The 16,246-nt window shown below is 38.5% G+C and overlaps 1 protein-coding gene and 1 long non-coding RNA gene across 2 annotated transcripts; both read right to left on the reverse strand.

Annotated features, from left to right (window-relative positions):
* Positions 1 to 76: 76 nt before the first annotated feature.
* Positions 77 to 4,820, reverse strand: LOC121325876 (FERM and PDZ domain-containing protein 2-like; the record flags this gene model as incomplete). Its single annotated transcript, XM_041268959.1, has 6 exons — positions 77 to 480; positions 663 to 746; positions 1,690 to 1,765; positions 2,143 to 2,322; positions 2,573 to 2,638; positions 4,644 to 4,820. Coding segments are annotated over 6 exons (768 nt in total), but the record flags the coding sequence as incomplete, so codon positions are not given.
* Positions 4,821 to 7,833: 3,013 nt separating this feature from the next.
* On the reverse strand, positions 7,834 to 15,042 carry LOC121326138. The gene is made up of 3 exons (XR_005951430.1): positions 14,686 to 15,042; positions 8,606 to 8,663; positions 7,834 to 8,189 (listed from the first exon to the last, which is right to left on the reverse strand). It is a non-coding gene; the product is annotated as an uncharacterized LOC121326138 (long non-coding RNA).
* Between the last annotated feature and the right edge of the window lie 1,204 nt (positions 15,043 to 16,246).

A 16,246-nucleotide genomic window follows, 5' to 3' on the forward strand; every position in this document is an offset into this window, starting at 1 on the left:
CTCCTCTAGCAGGTGCTTTTCTGTAATGTTTGTTTTTAAAGAGTCAGTATCATCATTAACCTTTCACAGTGCTGCATGTACATTCTTTTTCATGAAAAAGTGTTTTGGTATTCTGTCGTTTTCTCGTAGAGACTCACCTCCTGCAGAGAGGCCTGATCAATCTTTTCATAGATTGTCGACCGGAAATAAAAACATTAAAACTGACGTGTAACTGGGAATTGGGGCCAACTTGTTTTGTGACATCACGACTTACTTGCTCAAGTAAGGGGTAACCTCAATAGGGGTAACCTGCTATTCAAATAACTGAAAGATTGACAGCTGAGGAGAATGACACTCGGGTTCGATAATTTCCTACAATTATGAAGATCTCAAACTCATACTGGTTAGTTATTTTTTCATACCTGTCTGGGCATGCCATAAACGAACTGGCTGTTAATCTTTTACTATCAGATGCCCAAGCAGAAGGCTGGTGCGTATTTCCTGAAAAGCAATGACATCAATTGAATTACTAGTTGCTATTAGCAACGGCTCAGCCAAAACATGTAGATATAATTTAGAAAACAAATCAAAATCATGTACTTTGTATATATACTTTGTACATGTAAAAAAAAAAAATTGGAATCTGTGATATAAAATTCCTGCAAATGTAAAGTCAAGCCCACCTTGCTTTGTTTCTGTATCTGTAGACAAACTTTCTCCAGAAGCACGGATTGTGTCACTGTACCCTGAATGAGGTCTGTGACTACCTGCAAATGCATTGCAAACAGCTAGACCAAATACTGAAAGACGATCTTCAAAGTCATCTACAAAGCATCTCATGTGCAAAAGCATCTCATGTGCAAAAGCAATCCAAACTCAGCATAGACTACTTTAAACGATTGCTAGACTATAGAACAATTAAAACAAACTAATGTGGATTAATGGGAAAGCATTGAGATATTAAAAATAGCAAGAAAAAAAACAAACGTTCAGATTATGCCTCACACATATTAAATTAGTGTACAACTTTTTAGTTGTAATATTTGTTTCCTTCTAACAGAACAATATACTCTATTGTAATTACATAATAAGTATATCAACCCTGTTTGGAGTAACTTTCTGCCATTTTTGTATTTCTTATTTAGTATAAGAAATACAAAATGGGTATTATTGGAGAGCTGTAGTTTCCGTCAGTTGTGTCCGTCAGTTGTGTCCGTCAGTTATGTCCATCAGTTGTTTCCAAACTTAACACCTTTTTTCTACCCAATGTTACCCAATTACCGATCAGGAGGACTAAAGATCAACAGCTGATCTCTGTTCTCACCACCATGCCAATCGGCATCCACCAAAAAAGCAATGGATGTTCAAACCTACAGAACCATGGAGGCAAAGCCTTCATTGGGCGCCTGACCAGGAGGGGTTGATGAAGAAGGATGTAGTGAATTATCCTTTGCCAATATCCCACCCTAAGTCAAAGCAGTGTTCCCTATGGGTCCCCAAGCCGACAGCTCAGCTAGACCAGGATTCGAACCAGCAAGCTCCTCATCACATGACTCACCCTGCACTCAAGGTGGTAGCACCACCATGAACCTTCTGGAACACCATTCAATTAATTGATTACTCCAAAAATTAAAAAGCTACCTCCTGTAATCCTAGAAAACCTTATTTTATAATCTTAAATGAGGAAAAATCCAAAAAGTTCAAATTTACCATGAAGTCTTTGCCTGATTATTTGAGTCCGTTCAACCAAAGGCACAGTATTTTCTGAAAAGGACACATGGTCTACCTAAGTCAAGAGAAGATATGAATGCTTTATGCATATTCATTACAAATATTTCACTAGTTTTACAAACAATAGGATTAGTACCTTTTTATATAAACATAAACTATTAAATTATAGTATAGAATATAGAACAATACTTGTCATTAACTGTAAATATTCAACTGCGGGGCCTTTTCTAGGATTCTCTAGGTTTCATCCATACAACCTTTAATACTATACTTAACTAGTTCATGTGTCATAAAAATAGCACTATATTTAAAAAAAAAGAAATGTATTCTACATTTTTAAAACATATTCACTGAAACTGTAGTTACCGGCTACATGGTGTCTGATGAAAAATCCTGTGAAAATAATTGGGCTTGTTATATAAAATGACATACTGAGTTTTGAAGGACTTCTTCCACCAGTTGCTTGATAACCCTGCTAGGCTTGTGTAAAACAGATGTTTTATTATGTATTTCACAAACTTCTAAAATGGTTTGCAGAGACAACCTCCTCTGGGCCATGTCTTCACACATGCTGAGCAAAAGGCAATTCAGTGGATCACTCAGTTTGATGTGCTGTAAAAGAAAAGAGAATTTGTTCTGTGGGAAGATGATATTAAAATTAGAACATGTATGTAAAACAGATGAAATTCAGTAGCACTCCCACGATTCATAGCATGGAAGCCACAGCTTGTGCTTGTGTTTTTTATAAAATCCTTAATGGCCATATTTTCAAAGCATTTACTCCTGTTTTTTAAAAGCGGTAAAACCCCTTTCAACTGTACAAAACTAAAACCAAACACACTAGGTTATAAATGTGTTTTACCTGGTTTTGAGGAACTTGGTAGTCAACAGACCAATAAAGCGTCATTCCCAGGGAATAAACAAGCATCTGAAAACAACAGTAAAGTGATCATTCACACAATATAAACAAGGCTTTCAATCAGCAAATTATACTGTCTCACAAAATTAAGATTAATAAGTAATTATTAAAAATCATTTTACATTTGGCAAAAAACAACAACACACACTATACTTCTGTACTTTTGTTCATCTACATTTTAAGAGTTTAATTCTGTCATAAGTTGTTTATATTGCTCGAATGTACACAGTGATTTAGTAAACATACTTGTCATGTGACACAAATGTGAGCTAAAGCTGGTCAGCTCTCAAGTACAACACATGTGACATGCAACTATATTTACTTAAGCTATAAAATGCCTTTATCTGAGTTAAATTAGTATGTACATGTAAGTGGAGCTAGAAAATGTAACAAGTTTAACAGCAAATCAAGCTCCACTATTAAAGGAACATTCAAGCCAACTTAGTGTCAAATAAATAATAACATTAGCCATTATTAAGAAGTCTATTTCGGTTTCTGAAAGAACAAATTGCTAATGAAGAGGTTTATGTTTTTGTGTGAGTCCTCTCACTCAGGAGTCAAGTCTTTTTGTTACTGTAAGTGGACTTTATAGTGAATGGCATTAAAGTACAGTTTAACCATTATAGATATTGTATTGCTGCAAGTGACAACCCACCCATATACCGTTCTGAAGGTATTGGGAAGACTAGTCGAAACGCTTGTCATTTAACTTGATTAAGTTTAAGTATTTCTTCATATGTACCATACATGCTTTCATGCGGCCTGACGATGCTATAACAGTTCACAACACATTTTCACTCATGGTAGATTCGTTTGTGTACAGCTTCAGAATCTGTTTATTTTGAAGCTTGGGAACTGTGATCTGGCACACTATAAGAGAAATTTCAGGCAATAAAGTCAGTTTCAGGCAACAAAGTAAAGTTAAAGGTTAATCTGTTATGGCATATGATATGGCTCCAACATACTGTATGTCTTTTGGACAACAGCAAGTTAGCAATTATAACAACTGCTAGGCAGGACGGTATTGAAGTTGATCCTCTTGATAAGGTTGTGTAGGCCAGTGATGACAACAGTGGGATCTAGGGGTTGAGCAGTATCACAGATGACCTTTTGAAGAGAATTCCTTGGCCCTGACGTGTACGGCACTAATGTCTTCCTGTGTGAGTTGATGTCTATAGTTAGGCACCCCATATATGTTATTCAGAACTCTGGTATTTTTGGTATTCAGTACAGAAATAAAGTTTCTGAATGTTAAAATGGTGAATGATGTTATGAAAAGCAAAGTAGAAAACATTATCTAATGCCACTAGAGGGTGCAGTGAGCTGTGTGTTCCTCACATTAACAAGAAAGGTCTACACTCTATACAGCCCCAGACCATAACAAGTTACTGAAGATGCCAAGGCACCAGACCTGCTGTACCAAAAAGGAATTGACTGAGGATCCTCTGTTGTCTTAGATTTAAAAGGTCACAGGATAATACAAGACAATCCTGTGATTTTCTTTTGGCATGCAAACCCAGGGGAAGAAACATTTAGAATTTGAGCAAAAGGCCTTGTTACACATGACGGCAGGAATTTGTTCATTCCACGATGTAAAGTAGATTAGTTTCCATTAGTTAGGTTTGACTGGATAACAGCTGCATGTCAGGGACATTATTATTATTATTATTATTATTATTATTATTATTATTATTATTATATGTTTTTTTTATGTAATACTGACCTCTAGGCAACACGTTTAATTTTTATTTGAATAGTAGCTTTTCAATCATTAGTAAATGGAGCGGCAACCAATATTTTAGCAGATATGAATTCATGAAAAAGAGAAAAGAAGATTTTTTTGGCAATTAAGAAATAATACCCAATTATGATACACTAACAATACAACAGTTCAGTATACTGTATGCTATATGCCCCGTTTTTCTCTGTATCTTCCATCTCTTCCATCCATGTAAAAGTACTTAAAAGTGCTGAAAAAAAGATCACTGGAGGCATTAATGTTATTTATTCTTACCTTTTCCATTGCCAAATGTGCAGTACTTGCTCGACCATGAAGCATTTCAGGAGCTTTGAAGGTACAAAGTTCCTCCCCCAATGCATTACTCTTAAAAGCAAGCTGTCCATTGGCTGAAAGCAATAGCGACCCAGGGGAAATAATATTACAAATGTTTTTGTGACCTGAAAAGTAATGGTATTAAAGTTAATTCCTTCACCATTGTATTTATTGATCTAGCATGAAAATTAATAATCCAGCCTATTCAATTGATCTAAACCAGTGGTTTCCAACCTTTTTCAATGTAGGGACCACCTTGGTGTTTGGATTTTTCCCACGGACCACTTGCCACACATTTTTTCACAACAGCATTTTGATACAAATCTCTATGTGTATATGTATAAGTTGTAGAAAGTAAAGTATTTATATAACGTACCAAACTTAGTGGGATTCCTGGGCTTGAATCTTCGCTACCAGGTCGGCAATGAATGTTGTCATTTTGCGCATTGAAAGTTGCTGATGGCAAAGTTCCTGTTTCTTTTGTTTCATTTTTTTTCTTCACATTATGAATGCTTTGTAGATAAATGGCATCTCAATTTTGCAGGTTTAAGAGTTTTGTTTGGCAAAACCTCTTGACAAATAATGCACTGGGGCTTGGGCCATCCTCAGAACTAGTAAATGTAAGTGCCAGTGCTGGTCCAAATTAATTGATCTAAAACATGTCTAACGCAACTTTCTACTCACCTTCAACTTCGAACTCAACTTCGCTCGATGTACATAAAAAAAAAAAAAACTAAAAAAAAACACTGGAATACAAAGATGAGGTGGGTGGGAAGCAATTTGAAAAATTAAAAAAAAAATTGGAGAATGTTCAGGATGTTAATTGCCACTTCTGGTGGGCTGTGATGTGTAAATTAAATGAGGTTGCTGGCACACAGTCGATAGGATTTATAGAACTTTGGTGTCAGAACAGACTGTGCACATTGTTTCCAGAAGTAGTGGTAAGAGAATTTCCTTTTGGCATATAGTCTTGTGAGATATTAAACCAGGCTGAATAAACCCATGTAATAATATGGAGCTGAAATCGATCATTCACACTGTGGTACAGTTCACAAGTCAAGCTACAAATATAACCTATTTTTGTTTCACATTAACTACTATTACTATATGCAGCTAACCTCTTCAAAAAAGTATGGAAATAATAGGTATATTCCTATATCCCTGTCAACACTGTAGCACATATTTACTGACTCGCTGTGTGACCCTGAGCAAGTCATTGAACCTCCTTGTGCTCCGTCTTTCAGGTGAGACGTTCTTGTAAGTGACTCTGCAGCTGATGCATAGTTCACACACCCTAGTCTCGTATCTTGCAAAGCGCTTTGTGATCCACTATGAAAGGTGCTATATAAAATTTTTAGTGTTTTTCTTTTTTTTTAATTAAGATTCCAACCGAGTTAGGAATATTCAATGCAGTGCGCTACTTTTATGGGGAGTGAAAAGGCTGGGACGGCCAGATTACGTTTTTTTTTTCTCCCCTGAATAGTGAACACAAACAGTAGAATGAGCACAGATTAGATTTACGTGAATGCCAGATGTAGAGTTTTTTTAAAATAATGCTGGCCAAAAAAAAGAAGCTGATGCTTGGTATTGCATCAAAGGGAGCTGCAATATTTATAAATTTATAAACACATCTGTAACAGGGAGAGATCTGTGCTGACTCTGCTGGCGTGTTCACGGGCTGCAGGAAGAGGGCGGCAGTCGCCCAACAACCGCCTGTGAGTCATGGCAGTGACACGGGGAGGTGGGAAAGTGTGAGTGTGGACTTTCCCCCTCTCTGAATGGCCGAGAGGCGGGTCTTGGGTGATTGTCGGTCCTATAAAGTAACGCTCTGTTGTTTCCTCAGGTCTGCCCACTTAGACGCGCTAAGGGTGCGGACACTTTGATTCAGGACCGGGAATCAGCGAGACAGAGAGAGAGAGCGGGGAACCCTTGGGCAGACCCCGGCGTATTGTGAAAGAGCAGGCGAGATAGCCGAGAGAGTAGGACGGTGATCCGGGTCGTGTGGGTAGCGGCGACCGGGATAACGCTGCCGAGTGCAGCACCTTTTATTTGTAGTTTTATTACTGTTTTATTTTCCCTTGTTCTTTTCGCCTTTTGTTTTCATTATTATTTCTTTGAGCACCTGCGAGTGCATTTGCAGGTCGTGTACCAGCTGTGGTATTTCCGTGGTGCTGTCTATCATCGTTGATAGGCAGCCCACGGTCAACAGTGCCCTCTACCGGAGAAAAAAAATACAAGGAAAGAAAAAGAGCCGGCCTAAAATAAAACTGGGCACCTGTGTGGTGTTTCCCAAATACACCTGTCTGTCTCCTTGTCAGTGAATTACCCACACCCCTTCCACAACATCTTTAATAAAAGAAAACAGATAAAGGGGAAATGCAGACTACATACATATCTTATAATTATATATTGCATGGATAAAACTGTTTGTTGTATTTCTTAGTATTAGCGCAGCCTGTGATTGTGTAGAAATTGTTTTATGCAAGAAATGCGTAACCAAATTGTTTGCAGACCACCTGAAGTTTACTCACAGACCACTGATCTAAACGTTGGTGGATACTAATAACATAGTATCACAAAGACGGCTGCAGTGGGTGACGTCAGACCAGAAACAGGAACCAACAAATAAACAACAGAGAGGTGGAGTTTGGTGAAGCAGAGCGATTGGTTTCGCTCAGCATTTAATAACTGAACAGACAAAAAATAAAAGGTTGTAAGAGAAACAAAACACAGGACACAGGACTTTCGCCGAAATAAAGAGACAAACAAAACTGACTACACAGACAAACATGGTGAGAAGTTCTTACTTTAACTATTACTATGATTATTACCTCTGTCTCCAATCCCGTTCTCCACTCACCGAAGACACAACCCCGAGTTAGTGTAAACATGCTGATTTTATGCAGCTGTACTGAGACTTGATTGCTAATCAGCCATTCAATTGGAGTCTCGGTACAACTGCACGTGAATTAATAAAAGTGCAATTCCCCGTGCTCACATATTATTACATTTTACCTGCACGTGAAGTGCTGTGCAATCCTCGTGCCTAAATAAAAATATACATTTTAAACACTTGTGTGCATACCCCATATTACATCCCGTGTACCAATGACTATACACTAACATTAACACACTACACGTAACATACAACACCGAAATACACACAGGGGCGGGGCAACATTGCCACACATATTAATTTAAATAATCAACTGTCTGCTCATCTCATCGTACATCTAGGATGCATATGAATGGGGAACTATTGCAAAAAATTCCTTTCTTATCTGTATCTTCAATTCATTAAGAATCAAGAATGTAAGAACATTTTGCCTCATATTATCTATTCATCCCCATGCCTTCTCATTCTGTTAATTTAATCAAATACCTTTGTATGATGCATCCAGCAAAGATTCAACAGTCCCTAGTAATAGTGACCAGATTTCATCTTCTTCAAGAGGTCCCCTCCTGGCCTCTAGGACTTCAGCCAGGGTGACAAATATATTATTCATGCTATACAAGAAAAGCAGAAAACAATACCAGTATCAATATATTATCTTATTCTCTCAACCTTTATTTAAGAAGAATAAATACAAATAAATACATGTCTAAGGACTGTGCATGACGTGTAATTCTTTTACTATAAAACAGAATGTAAAGCACAGGAGAGGAATTAGGTTAGTAAATACTTTAGCCCAATTAGAAAAAGCTGTTTCCTCAAGTGGGGTTACCTAGGGAAATTCTCACTAACCAGAGAACTGCTTTTATGTCCAAAAAATTATGTCAAAAAATGTGCTCAAGATCTTTTCACTCAGAATGTTAGTTTATCACCCACAGACTCACGGTTTGGTTGAACGTTTTAACCAGACCCTAGAACAAATGTTATGCTGCTTTTCATAAAAACTGGATCAAGTTGCTTCCCCACTTACTCTTTGCAGTAAGAGAAGTGCCACAGTCTACAGGATTCCCCCTGTTTGAATTCTCGACCTGGTAAGAGGAGAATGGGAAGCAAATAAAAACCATAGCACCAAATGCAGTTAAATGCGTGCTTGAGCTATGAGCTACACCTGGAATTGGTTGGTAAATTGGCACAAGAAAATTTGAAAATGGTGCAACATACACACAGGAGCGGCATTTCAACCTGGGTAATGAGTGCTTTTAATTCTTCCTACACATGAAAATAAACTGTTTGCTAAATGGCAGGGACACTTTGAAGTGGTCTTCAAAATTGACCCTGTAAATTATGAAATTCAACTACCTGACTGGCATCGGGAGAACTTAATTTATCTTGTAAACTTGTTAAAACCATGGAGGGAGAGACCTTGTTTATGTCACATCTCCAGGCGGACGCTGGGTGGGGCTCGTGTGTGTCCACTGAGCAAGCAGTGAAGGTTCTTGTGTGAGAAAATCTTAGTGCTGGTCAAAGAAACGAATTACAATTCGAATTTTAATTAACCAATTTGTTGACATTTCCTCTAAATATCCAGGTAGGACCCATTTGATAGAACATGCAGTGATTACCGAGCCGGGTGTACGGGTAACAGAGAGACCGTACCGAATCGCTGAAAGCAGGAGGAAGGATGTCTGCAGGGAGGTGGAAGCTATGCTTGAACTTGGAGTGATCGAGCAGTTGCAGAGTGAATGGTGCAGTTCGGAGGTGTTGTTGTCTAAACAGGATGGTACCCTTTGCTTTTGCGTCAATTCCAACTCCAAGTTTGATGCATATCCCATGCCCCAGATTGACAACTTCCTGGATAGACTGGGTTTGGCATAGTTTATTTCTATTCTGGACATGACAAAGGGTTACTGATAGATACTGTTGACATTGGAATCACAAGAGAAAACAGCTTTTCCACTTTCACACCATGCTTTTCGGTTTGTAAAGGGTTCCAGCAACCTTTCAACGTCTCATGGATAAGGTGCTGCAGCCTCACAGGGAGTATATGGCAGCATACATAAATGACATAGTTGTCTATAACTCTACATGGGCGGAGCACTTGCAGAGGCTGTCAGTTGTTTTGACAGCAATAAGGAAAGCTGGACTCAAGGCTAACCTAGGTATGTGCGTGTTTGAAAAGCTGAGGCACAATATTTAGGGTATATTCTAGGAAATGGGAAAGTGAAACCTATTATAAATAAGGTGAATGCATTGTTAGACACTCCCATTCTCAAAATGTCAGGTTAGGTCAGTGTTGGGGTTCGCAGGCTATTATAGGAAATGTGTTCCTAATTTTTCCATGATTGGGATTGCCCTTATCGACCTGACGAAAAAACATGTTCCTGAAAAAGTGAATTGGACCACAGACTGCCAGAGGGCCTTCAATAACCTAAAAACATGCTTGAGTCGTGCTTCTGTCACAAGCTCCTGGCGAGAGACTCTTTGTTATTACCTCCTGGGACAACCCTTCACCCTGGTTACGGATCATGCCCCCCTCAGATAGCTAAACACACACGTTGGTGTCTTGCTTTTTTTGAGATGAACATCGGCCAGGTGAGCAGCATGCTAGCTAATGCTGATTTTTTCTCAGGAGGAGCGGGGCAGGATTGGTTCCGAGCATCACCACGGCTCCACACTGAGGGGGGGAGGGGTATGTGACAGGCTGAAGGTGTTTAAAAGGGGTGAAGTGTGGCCTCCCGACAGATAGGGAGGCTAACGAGACCAATTCCTGTATCCTTATCAAGATGGAGCCGACAATAGGTCTGGAGTCTGGTTGTGGCGGCCATCTTGATAAGGGCAGCTACACAGGTGTTCTAGGTTTTCTCCTCATCAAATCCGGGGTTAAGTGATTTAAGTGAGTTAACCAATTTGTTACTAAGTGTTTGAGAACGGATTGATGGGGTGGAGCTCGAAGTATATATAGTGAACTGTGAGAGCTGTAGGGTTGGCCGAGTAGGGAAAGCAAAGGAGCGAAACAAGCCGCCCGGAGATGCTGTCAAGAGTACTTGAGAACCATAACAGATTTCTCCTGTGATCAGGAGGACTGACAGAACGCACCAGCCGAGAGATGGACTGGAATGGGCAGAGGAAGAAAACAGTGCACGGCGGTCAGGTCTTGTCTTGGGCAAACCAACGCTTTCTTTGTTTTACTTTTGCTTTGTGCACCACACTTTTGTTTTGTGTTTGAATTCACTCTCTCGTAGGAGAGTGAATTGTTGTGAATCAATAAAACGTCCACTGGACGAGTGAAGGAAATGCCTGGACATCTCTCAGCATCTCCACCTCTGTACCAGGGGGATTAGTATGACCTCAGTCATTTTGAGGATCACAATCTAGGGATACATTAATGAACTTGACCCTCCATCGCAAACACATTTCTGCATTTAGAAATCACTGTGATCGACTTCTTCATGATACTGATAGCTCTGTTTTTTTGTATTCATAGCCATGGCTTGGGATATATTTCTCTTCTATTTTTTATTTATGTATTTATTTGACAGGGACAATGTAAAATTTAATATTTTCATTGGCAATCCCTGGATAAACACAAAAAGGGAAAAATAAAATCATATAGTATTAACTGTATTTTGTTCGGTTTTGTACACATATAACATGCATACTTCAACTTGGGCAAAGTCTCTGATTTTAATTCCTTAATTTGTTAATATGTCAATTTGTTTAAATTTGTATTAAATATAAATACACATATCCTTCGTTTTTGCTGTTATAAGTGTGTCACTTAAATGCTACTACTGTATCTAATTCTGGTGTGTGAGTTTGAGCAGCTCTAAATATTTTAATTGAAAAAGTGGGTGCACTGTTATATTGTTAAAGGCACCAAGTAAGGCTGTAAAGTCTCATTGCCAGTGTTTGACACCATTTATCTGTTTACTTAGGGGGCTATATTATTGTGCTTTGCAATAAAAAATGCAAAGTAATTATGGCTATTTTCTGTATTGTATGTGACCAAAACATTTTAAATGAACACTAACAGCCAAGCTAAAAGGTCCATCTATGTGAAGTTGTGATATCTTGTGACAGGGAGCGTGAGGATCTGAGCTGCAAATCTCCCTCCTGACCCAAGAGGGCACTAAGCAGAGGTACTTGCATGTCTGTTCAGAGATGTGCCGGCTTGGAGAGAGGGGCAGAAAAGGAAGTGGGCCATCTTGGTGCAGGGCGGAATGACCATATTAGGGGACAAAATCACTGTGATCAGCTGTGTTGCATTAGACAACTGGCAGGTGTGCTGAGTCGCGCTGATCATGGGGTGGAGTCCCCTGGTATATAAGGGCTGTCATTTTGTAAGTGCGAGGCTTGTTGAGGTAATACTGGAGCTAGGTTCCTGAGCTGTGTGTTTGTTTATTTGGTTATTTTTGTGCTACGTGTTTGTGTTTATTGTCAGAGTGATCCCTGACGCCAAGGAGCTGCCGCACCACTGCCAGCACTTTTCACCTTGGACACCACACACCCCGGACAACAGAACTGGACACTTAAGCACCTGAGCACCTGCACTTTTCACCACCCCAGGAGTGCACCCAAGGAGCTGAGAGGGACTCCTCGGTTGGGACTTATGATTTATATTTTTGTTGCTTTGAACTGTGTTTTTTTTTTTGTTAATAAAGTTCACCCTACCATTGTGGTAGGGTATTTGCAAATTCAGAAGTGACTCTGTGACGTCTGCTCCACACCCACACCCACTGCACCGTCACATATATATATAAAAAGGGCCAGGTTACAAAAAGGATGAACCGTATAAGATGCACCACGGGCAGCCAAGGCGCAGACCAATGCTGGAAGTTGAATGGTGTTGTTTTTTTTTGTGACTACTCAGATGGTGATGCCGGCAACACTCTGGTCTTCAGCCACTTTAATGACAGCCAGCTGGCCAAAATTCAAAAACCTCAGCCATTGACCTGGGGCGTATAAGGTCACAATGGCAGGGTTTACATAAACAGTTTTCCTCACAACCTGTTTGCCGTACTTTTAAGGAGATGTGTTGCTATGAAGGTCTGATTTAAGGAAAAAAATCGGCCTTACCCATGCAGATTACTCAATTCATAATCATTTAGGGGAGGGGGTATTTAAATGTCAGTGTCTGCTTACTAAATAGGGAAATAACGATATGTATTATGCTATTATCATGTATTATGCTATTATCATGTATTATGCTATTATCATGTATTATGTACTTCCCACTATTTAATGTATTATGAATTTCTTTGTATTTGAAGTATTATGGATTTTCTTGTTACTGTGGGGTGTCTGTCTTTTGTATGGCTTTTCTGCTGGAGATTCTGTGATATTAAGACAGAAATACGTGATCTTGACTGTTGAAACCTTGTGAGCCACAAGCACAATTCTTGCTCTGTTTACATGGGTTTCTACAGCTATTTTTATCATGTGAAAGCGATTTACCCTGCCTTTAAAGTCACACTGCCAAAAGGACGTTCTTTTGCTGTTTCACAATGTATTCTCGTGACAACGTCTCCCAGTCATGACTGTAGAGTCGAGTTTCATGTGCATGTAAACCAAGCCAATGCGTCACAAATATAGTCATGCTTTAATCCCCTAAAAGCCTTGTATGTAAGAGTAGGACTACAATTCAGTTCTTTCAAAGCTAATGCACATCAAGCCAGTGAATATAACATTAAGAAAACAATTGAGTTAAAGTGTGAGACTAAATACAAGATCACTCAGGCAAAGAGAAGACATAGAACCCACTGTTTCCAGAAAAAAATTAAAATCTGACACCTTGAGATTCAGATAAGAGATGAAGAGGACAAAGAAATAAGTGTTTAACAGATATAGCTTTGTGCATAATACCTGCACAGTTAATCCTATTCATTTTAAGCTGCTCCTTATATGTTCTCAGGTTTAGTTTTATGTGAAAAAAATGATCTCTATAAGGGCATTAACACATTTAAAAGTGGAATATCAACTATTTACGAGAATAGACAATATCCATTCCTAATATTGTGATTTTAAGTACCTCTATGTGGATGTAAGACTTAAATATGAATTGCTTTGATTTTGTTATATGATCAAAATAAAAGAGGGTCTAGCAACTACACCGAATGACTCAAATAAAAGAAAATGTTGAAAAGATTAATTAAAGAATACCAAGATTCTGGCACTATTTGTAACACACTTTTTTGAGTCCAGTTGGGACCTCAATTCAAATAGGCTGCACATTGTTTATTTAGCAATGCATGCCTTATAAATAGGTGTGAGATTTTTCACAAACCTCAATTCATTTAAAAAAAAAATTGTATGTGGTAATGTTAAAGTGTTGTAAAACCCCACTGGGTGGATTAATAAAAGCAGAGATATTTGGGGTCGGCATTAGATCATCACTTAGTACTGTTTAACATACTACTGTAGTGTAAGTCGGAGGTAGTAATGCTGAAGTGAATTAATTAAGCAGTCATTAAGTAGCATTTTTGGTAAGGGTTCAGTAAAACATTACTGCAGAAAAGCAACAACAATCGAATTCAATCACATGCCTATTCATTCATAACAGTGATGCTTTTGTTTCATGCTGCTGTAGCAACCTAACCCATTACAGTTAATGCTGTGTGTATCGAGATACAAGTTCAAAACAAAGCTTGCCATTTATTCTTTAAAGTTATCAACATAGGTAAAGTCATGGATAGTGTTCAAGAAAAAGTATTCTATATATTGCACAAGAACAAACCTTGCACAGGACACGACTGCGAGGTGCAAACGCAAATACATTCTGCTTTATTAAAAATGTTTTGCAATACAATGTAATTGAAGAGATTAAAAAGAAGGAAAAAAAAACAATAACGACCTACAGACTGTTTCCTCATAACCAAACACAACAAATTAATATGCATTTCACATTAATCATGCATTTTACAAAAACGCGGAGATCGGTGTAGCTTGTTTTAAGCAGGCGTCCTTCTACATTACTAGCACGACGTGTTGCAATCGCGTGTTTCAATCAAAACAGCTCACATTTTGAACTATAGCATGTTTTTAGAGAAAAATGTTAATCCCTGAAAAATGCGCGTTACGTATGTTAATAACATCTAAAGTATATAAAGTTACCTTGGTTCATTCGATAGATGGAATAATGTTTAGCCTTCTCTCTTCCTCTAGTAGTTCAGAAGTTCTTCTTGAAGTCCAACTCCATTCACTGTTTAATGCTTCGTTTACATTTCTGTAACTAAGCACTGGCCAGCACTGGAACTTGATTTCTCAACCGACAATATTTTGTGTTATGGTGTCTATAACAGGGTGTACAGCAACGTTATTTAAAACGTTGAACTGCCTTTTATTTTAGCCGCTTTCTGATATCGATTCTACAATTTGCTTTTCGAAATTTGTCCGATCTTAAGACGACTGTCAACAGAACTCAATTGGATTACATGGACAGCTTGGCAAGAGCAGAGTCCAAGAGCTGTAACCAAGAGGCGTGGCAAAGATTTCTGAGCAGAAAAGGGGCAATCAATCCAGTGAAGCAACGACTGAGTGTGAAATGTGAAAATTCATGTTGTTGTACTTTTTGCACACTACAGGAATGGAATTGTGTTTTCCAGTTTGTGAGTGTGAGTACAGTTCTACGCGTGACCTTTTAGTTTTAAAAATTACATTTTGCTTGGTTTAAAAATAGTTTTTAAAATATGTATGAAAGCTGAAAGTATGTTCTATATTAAATGTTCTAACACAAAAGCACCGTTCCAGAAGTGACATTTTTTTAAACTACAGCGACGTTTAATTTAGGGTTGTGTGGTCCAGTGGTTAAGGAAACGGACTCGTAACTAGGGAGGTCCCTGCTTAGTTACTCATTTTGTAACCCAGAGAAAGTCACTTGTGCTCTATCTTTTGGGTGAGATGTTCTTGTAAGTGACTCTACAACTGATGCATAGTTCACACACCCTAGTTTCCTATCTTGTAAAGTGCTTTGTGATGGTGGTCCACTATGAAAGGTGCTATATAAATATCATTTAAAACCCCTAGCAGAAGCAAGGAGGAAATTCTTTTGGTTATACAAACAAACTGGAACGCAAGCTGTGTGGATCCTGCAGCTTTAAGAAAAACAAGCAATATTATTTTGCTCCCAATCCACTACTGGCATTGAGTTTACCCAACTTCAAAATGAGTTGTGCTTCTTGTCAGGTTTAGATTTATTTATTTTTTATCAAAAACAAACATTAAGTAAATTAGAGATTATGGGATAGTTTAAAAAATCAATGCAGTCCTACCCAACGTTGGTATGTGATGTTAATAAGGTTGAGCTGAGAATCTTGTTAGTGGTTAAAATGTGAATCATGTGCCCTTAATAAACCAATTACCATATAGGCAAACTTAAGCTATTCATGTATTTCAGTTGAGTTATGTAAGCTCCCAGCTGTTCCTTTTAGTGTACAGCTTGACTCAGCAGTGTCTCTGTAAAACAGAAAATCTGTCAATTCAGTGGTCATTCAATTGGTCCTCTATGACCTATCCAATGGCCAGCATGTTCATTATGCAAGCATGGTTTTTCCTATTGTGTGCCACTTTTGCACCCTGTTTTGACCACCAAAAATAGCACTCCTATCTTAAAAAGTGATGGGAGTGCAATTGTGTTCCAAGTACCTCAATGGACCAATTTTGTAACAGCCATCAC

This window comes from Polyodon spathula, chromosome 13, assembly GCF_017654505.1.
Source record: "Polyodon spathula isolate WHYD16114869_AA chromosome 13, ASM1765450v1, whole genome shotgun sequence".
NCBI classification, from domain to species: domain Eukaryota; kingdom Metazoa; phylum Chordata; class Actinopteri; order Acipenseriformes; family Polyodontidae; genus Polyodon; species Polyodon spathula.